Source organism: Lactuca saligna, chromosome 8 (genome assembly GCF_052625555.1).
Source record: "Lactuca saligna cultivar CGN05327 chromosome 8, ASM5262555v1, whole genome shotgun sequence".
NCBI lineage: Eukaryota > Viridiplantae > Streptophyta > Magnoliopsida > Asterales > Asteraceae > Lactuca > Lactuca saligna.
In genome coordinates, this window is record NC_136424.1 from 245,722,051 (window position 1) to 245,729,281 (window position 7,231).

The 7,231-nt window shown below is 30.5% G+C and overlaps 1 protein-coding gene across 1 annotated transcript; it reads left to right on the forward strand.

The window, feature by feature from the left end:
• Positions 1 to 1,485: 1,485 nt before the first annotated feature.
• On the forward strand, positions 1,486 to 2,851 carry LOC145011783 (small heat shock protein, chloroplastic-like). The gene is made up of 2 exons (XM_078970521.1): positions 1,486 to 1,710; positions 2,234 to 2,851. Exons 1-2 carry the CDS (start codon positions 1,494 to 1,496, stop codon positions 2,722 to 2,724), a joined length of 708 nt encoding a protein of 235 aa, XP_078826647.1. The 5' UTR covers positions 1,486 to 1,493; the 3' UTR covers positions 2,725 to 2,851.
• The last annotated feature ends 4,380 nt before the right edge of the window (positions 2,852 to 7,231 follow it).

A 7,231-nucleotide genomic window follows, 5' to 3' on the forward strand; every position in this document is an offset into this window, starting at 1 on the left:
GGTGTTTCCCCTGGGTTGTCTAGAATAGTCCGTAGTCGTCATCTATACTCTGGTAGATGACTACATCGCCACATTGCTGGTTAAGGTTATGGTATCGCCTTTCATTCTACATCACATATTCATCATCATCTATTTACCTAATTATCACCACCTTTCGATCATCACCTATCTCTCATCATTTTATTTCATCACACACCAACTATTTCATCTACCCATGTTTCATCCGCAACATATTTGTAGATATAAAGTAAATATACCGTTTAAATCTTTTAAAACATGTATAAAATCGTTCAACCAGCATAAACAACAAGTATTCAAAAAATATGCACACATAGCACGTAATTTATATAAAATACTTCATATCTATGTGTAAGATGAAAGTAACTATATATACAATAAATGCTTCCTAACTTTGAACCCCAAGGTTTACTCTACTAAAACTTCATATTCTTGGCTCTCTGAACCTAGAAGGGTCCAGATCTATCACACCAAAAAGCTTAAGATAGCTCTTCCTCTCACTTTACACACTCAAGCTCGCTAGGGTTCTCACTTATGGGAAAGGTAGTCGTAATTGAAGGTCATAAGTGCCTTTAAATATGGCTCAAGCCCAAAGATTTAGGGTTTCTGCCAACAGCGTGGACTCATCTAGTCGCCTCACCGACTCGTCGAGTCCATTCATTAATCCGAGTCATCAGTCGCGACCTTACTCGACGAGTTGAGGCGTTAACTCGTCGAGTCTCTCTTCTTAACTCAAAAGAAAACTACTTAAATGATGATACCTGGAAATCCGGATGTTACATTTTGTTTTTTTATTTCATTGATTTTTTCATCAACAAATGTTGTTACAATTAAACAAAAATAAATAGTTTTGCTAAAACATAATACAATATGAAGTTTGTTCACATTTAGTCATTGAATTTTTTAGAGGGAAACGAACTTTCGATTTTATTCACATTTAGTTACTAAATTTTTTTTCATTATCTATTTGTCACTAAACTATTGGAATTGTTCACATTTTACCCTTATGACCGGTAACAGCCGGTCATAAGGGTAAAATGTGAACAGTTTCAATAGCTCAATGACAAATAGATAACAAAACAAAAAAAATTAATGACTAAATGTGACAAAAATCGAAAGTTCGTTATCCTTTCAAATCATTATCCTTCGAAGAATTTATCTATTATTGAATCACACCATACCTTTGTAATTCCTCACTTCAAGATGGATTAATGGGCCTGCAGATATTTTCCATAATAGGCCCAAAATTGCTGAACGAGCACCATTTAAATTCCAGAGAACTCTAGAAAAACTCAAATAGTAACAAGTTTACAATAAATAAATAATAATCGATAAATCGAGAAAGATCAGATACGTCACCTTAGTCACGGACCCACTTCTCAACACTTCTAGAAATTTCTGTATCCACCCTCAACTATCCTATATATACACATTACCCCTTATTCTTCTTCATCAAAGTTTCTTGACAAGAAAACATGGCTCAATGTCAGACCACACTCCCATTGTTCTCTCAAAGAATCACAACCCAAAGATCAAACCCTTCATCTTCAATTTTCATCCCAATTACTCACAAAAAGAATTCTAATTTCACCATCATAAAAGCAGACGCAACAAACGGGGATCGGTTACAGAGAACAAGCATCAAGAATCAGCAACCCATCAAAAAGAGAGTCGCCCAATCCCCACCAGTTGGTAAGTTTCAGTTTAAGATTTAATTTACACAACTTTTTTCTTATATATGTGATATGATGAAGCAAAATTCTTTAATATGAAATGAAAGAACCAATCAAGATTCAAATTTTCCAACTTTTTTCTTCCATTTCTGATATGGGAATGTATAATTATTTACATTTAAGATATTTTCCATCTTTTTTTTTCCAATTTCTGATATGGGTGTATACAATTCTTGAAACATGAGATTAAAGAACAAATAAAGATTCAATCTTTCCATCTTTTTTTTTTTCAATTTTTGATATGGGTGTGTACGTTTCTTCAATATAACATAAAGAAAATAACCAAGAATCAATCTTTGCAACATTTTTTCTTCCATTTCTGATATGGGTAAGCAAAATTCTTGACATATAAGATGAAAGAATCAATCAAGATTCAAAATTTCCAACTTTTTTCTTGATTTCTGATAAGGGTATGTATCATTTATGATTCACCAACATGACATCGAGAAATACTAACCAAGATTCAATCCTGCTGTGTATAGGGTTATGGGATAGATTTCCGACAGCAAGAACAGTTCAGCAAATGATGGACACAATGGACAGACTAATGGAGGAGCCACTGGCATACAACGGTGGCGGAAATGGTGGTGCGTGGGGATCTCAGGGACAGGGTACAAGCAGTTACAGCAGGGGAAGGACTCCATGGGAGATCAAAGAAGGTGAAGAGGACTACAAGTTGAGATTTGATATGCCTGGAATGACGAAAGAAGATGTAAAGGTGTGGGTGGAAGAGAAGATGCTGGTTTTGAAAGCAGAAAAAGTGAAGAAAGACAACAATGGTGAAAGCAATGGGGAAGCCATTGATGAGGGGGAATGGAGCCCTAAAAGCTTTGGGAGGTATAGTTTTAGGATTGCATTGCCTGAAAATATACAGTTTGAGAAGATTAAGGCTGAGGTTAGAGATGGGGTTTTGTATGTAACGATACCTAAAGCACCTGTTTCTTCTAAGGTGTTGGATATAAGTGTGCAATGAGTAGAAAGCAAGCAATTTTCAAGATTTTGTTTTTACGAGTGTGAAAGAAAATTTCAAAGCCTTAAATACTTATTGATGAAAATTTTGGCTATTTAAAAATTGTTAATGGCAAATTAAAAGTTGGTAATGTTGATTAGTTAAAGGGAATATGATTTATTAAGGTAATTAATTTTTCAGTATATTTATATCTGGGTATTTATCTTTTTTTTTGTATATATCTAGCTAACAAACTTGTTGGAAGTGTTAATATATGATCATTATGATCTGATATAGCAGGTTAAATACTAGATGTGAATGCTTTCAACAAGTTCGTTACCTAGATGTGTACAAAAAAACAGTTACCCAAATATGAACAATACGAAAAGTAAAAATTAAATCACACGAATCGTCCCTATGATTTGGGGGAATTTATGTTTTTGATTCCTAAATCATTTTTTTTTTAATTTGGATGGTCCCTACTGTTTATTTTTGTTGTGCGTTTGGTCCCTATCATACCTAAAAAGATTATTACGCTCTTATTAATTTTTTTTTAATTAATTTTCTTATTTATGTATTTATTTTTTACATATTTAAAAAAATTAATAGATCACACATATTTGTATCTCCTCGGATTATCCATACTGTTTATTTTTTAATTAATTTATTTTTTTGACTCTGATGATTTCTATTATATAATTTTGTTACGAGCTTAGTCTCTGTCTTACCTAAAGAAAAACTATTGTGTTCATATTAATTTATTTTTATAATTAATTTTCTTGTTTATGTACTTATGCTTTATATATTTAATAAAAATTAGTAGATCTCACATATTTGTATTTTCTCATCATCCCATCTCTCATCATTCTCAACTTCTATTTAGTTTCCATCTTTAGTGATATCGACGTCTTCATCATCACTTTTTTTTTTTTCTGTCCTTCAACTTCGTCGAATCAACACCACAACCCACTAAAGATGAAGATACAGTAGGTTATGGTGTCGGTTTTGCCAGAGTTGAAGTACCAAGAAAAGAAGGATGATGAAGACATCTATGTTACTAAAAATGGAAAAGAAATAAAAGTTTGGGAGGATGAGAGATGAGATGGTGACCAGTAAGACTCAAATTAAAATTTTCAAATGTGGTTTCAGGTTTACGGTGAGAAGATATAGATATGTGGGGTATATTAATTTTTTTAAATATATAAAAAAACAAATACATAAATAAGAAAATTAATTAAAAAAATTAATAAGGGAAAAATAGTCTTTTTAGGTAAGACAGAAACCAAACGCATAACAAAAATAAACAATAGGGACCATTAGAGTTCAAAAAATAATTAAAAATAAACAGTAGGGATCATCCGAGGAGATACAAATATATGTGGTCTATTAATTTTTTTAAATATGTAAAAAATAAATACATAAAGAAGAAAATTAATTAAAAAAAAATATTAATAAATGCACAATAGTCTTTTTAGACAAGACAGGACCAAACGCGCAACAAAAATAAACAGTAGGGACCATCCAAGTTAAAAAAATAAGTTAGAGTTCAAAAACATAAATTTCCCAAAACCACATGGACCATTCGTGTAATTTAATTTTTACTTTTTATTCTGTTCATATTTAGGTAACTATTTTTTTGTACACATATAGGTAACGAACTTGTTGAAAGCGTTCACATCTAGGATTTAACCAGCTATAGCAGGTCATAATGGTCATATGTGAACACTTCCAACAAGTTTGTTACTTAGATATGTACAAAAAAAAAGATAGTTACTCAAATGTGAACATACCGAAAAATTAATTACCTTAATAAGTCATATTCCCTTAGTTAAATGATAAAATTGATCCGGTTTAGCATTAGCTCGAAGTAAAGCATTATCAACTATGAAAAATGAATATTCGTTTTCCTACAATCTTTTTAAGTGTCATTTTATGATATTTTTTAAATAAATATATTATCTACATCTTAATTGTTAGGTTTTTCAAATTTTAAAATTAAAAAACCACATAATATTTATATATTTATATAAGTAAAATATGAAATTGCAATTAATATTTATATATTTATATGTAAAATATTAAATTGCAATTAATATATTTTACATATATTTATATTCGTAAAATATATATTTTACATATATTTATATATGTAAAATATTAAATATTAAACATAAAATATTAATTAGCAATTAATATATTTCTTTATCTTTTATTTCAAATTTTATTTTAAAAAATATATTTTTTACACTTTAATATTTATTTTTTTAATCAATCTGTATAATACAAATGTTTTACACCTAATAATATAATATGTAAACTAGTTGTGAAACTTATTTATTATATTGATTTATTAAAAAAAAAAAAACATAAACATCGAACTATTTAGAAATTTTGAATTTATAAAAAAAATATAATATTAATTATTAAAATTGAGGTGTTTAGTTTTCTTTAAAATTTAAGCTACTAATTTAAATAAACAAATAACCAAAATAATTAGATTTAATTTAGAAATTTAGAAATTTCAAAATTATAAAGAAAGTTGTATTAGTGAATTAAATATACATTTATATTATTACATTTAAGTATTATAGGAAATCTAATAAAATGAAAAAACTACAAAATGACACATCTATATAATTTAATTTAAATTTATCACAAAATGGCATGTATGATAATACATAAAATGATGACAAATGATAAAATTATTTTTATTTATTACAGAGGACTTGTATTTAAGAGTTTTACACTATAAATTGTGTGCTTCTCAAGTGTTTAAGTTATCTTATGGACTAATATAATGAATGTTGTAAAAATAACATTTTTTATGGTTTTGTTCCTAAACAAATTTAAACCAAAAGGTTTTTATGCCAACAGTGTCAAGTGTTGTTTTTTTTATTTGAAGTCGAGGGTTTAAATAGAATTTCTTTGAGGTAGAGGATTCAGATACAAAACCATTATCGAAAGGGGTTGTGATAGGTTCTGGTGTAACGTTCGCGTTTCCAGGCTAGGCATTTTCGTTGATGTAATAGTCTAGGTTAACCTTTATAACCCATTTTGAAATAAAAGGAATGTATTATTTGTGAATTATGTGTTTATTTTCTTAATTATTATAATTTAATGAATTAAGAATAAATTAAGCGTCAAAATTTAAGTATTAGATAAGCCCGATATCATTGCATAAAGTTGTAGTAGCCGAAACGAGGTTTCCGTATATATATATATATATATATATATATATATATATATATATATATATATATATATATATATATATATATATATATATAACGCCCAAATCTGACTTCGTATGAGGAAGTTATGATTTTCTGAAGTTTCGACGTAGCAGTATGCAGCCCGAATACTCGATTTGAGATCGAGCGGTTTTTAGCCAAAGCAATCTAAACGAGAATCGAAGATCTCGTTGTTAGTAGCGAAACGATGAAAAGTTAGGCGAGAACGGACGTCGGACGAAGAAGTTATGAATTTATAACGAAGTTTTCCTGTCCCAGCCTACTAAAAATAAATAATAAAAATAAAGTCAAAATTAGCCAACAGTCTAAATGAAAGTTGTAGAGCGTAGTCTCACCTACGGGTGGATATAAAGAACGTCGAAAACGGAGTTCGTCTGAAGAAGATATGAATTTTCAAAGTTTATTAAATAATTAATATTTAAATTTATTTATTTATTCCGATATTATCCGAAGAGGAGTCACCGGACTCATCCGAAGTACGCCCAGCGTACCGCGAAGCATGACGCACCTCGCACTCGAGTTCTTCGGCTGTACGCCCAGCGTACGGTGAGGCCTCAGCCTCCTATAAATAGGATGTGAGGGTTCCGGGTATATTTGCTCAATTCTTCTCTTTTTCGTGCTGAAGCTCTACGTATGAACCCCCGAAGCCATCCCGACACCTTGGATCTCATATCCAAGTTAAGAAGGAAGTTTTACGCTCCCGAGATCCCGAGAAGTGCGATTCCTAAGCCGAAGCTCTGCCCGCGAGGAGTTCGATTTTTGTGAAGATCTTCCAGATCTGTCGAAGAATACTACTTCTACAATTCGTAGAGCTGTCCGATCATCTTCTGATCAGGTGAGTGTGTGGTTACTTTCTTCTAACGCATAATTATGAAGTATTTTATACGAAATACGTGTTATGTGTATATTTTGTGTTATATGTGTGAATGTATATTCACTTTCTTCTATCTTATAGATATGATTTATTCTCTATGAAATACGTGTTATGTGTATGTGTCTCATCTGTTGTTTGGAATATGTATTGAATGAGAATGTTATACAAGTTTTAAACTATGTATAAAAATATATATTTTTATCTACTAATATATCGGGTAGAACATGGGTAGATAGTTGTGTGATAAACAGATGAGAGGCCTCGATGTTGTTTTTGATTCAGTCATCTAGCGGAGTTTAGATGACGACCACAGACTTTTTTAGACAGTCTTGTGGAACACTAGCAGGCTCGCCACCTGTAGGTGTTAATGAACTTGGGTGTTCATTCATTGTACTCTATCCCCCTC

What these genes read in the sequence shown, in the direction of transcription:
- LOC145011783 (XM_078970521.1), top strand. Translation starts at nt 1,494, where the DNA reads ATGGCTCAATGTCAGACCACACTCCCATTGTTCTCTCAAAGAATCACA. An exon ending in CGCCCAATCCCCACCAGTTG is followed by an intron (nt 1,711 to 2,233) that starts GTAAGTTTCAGT and finishes TGCTGTGTATAG; the next exon opens with GGTTATGGGATAGATTTCCG.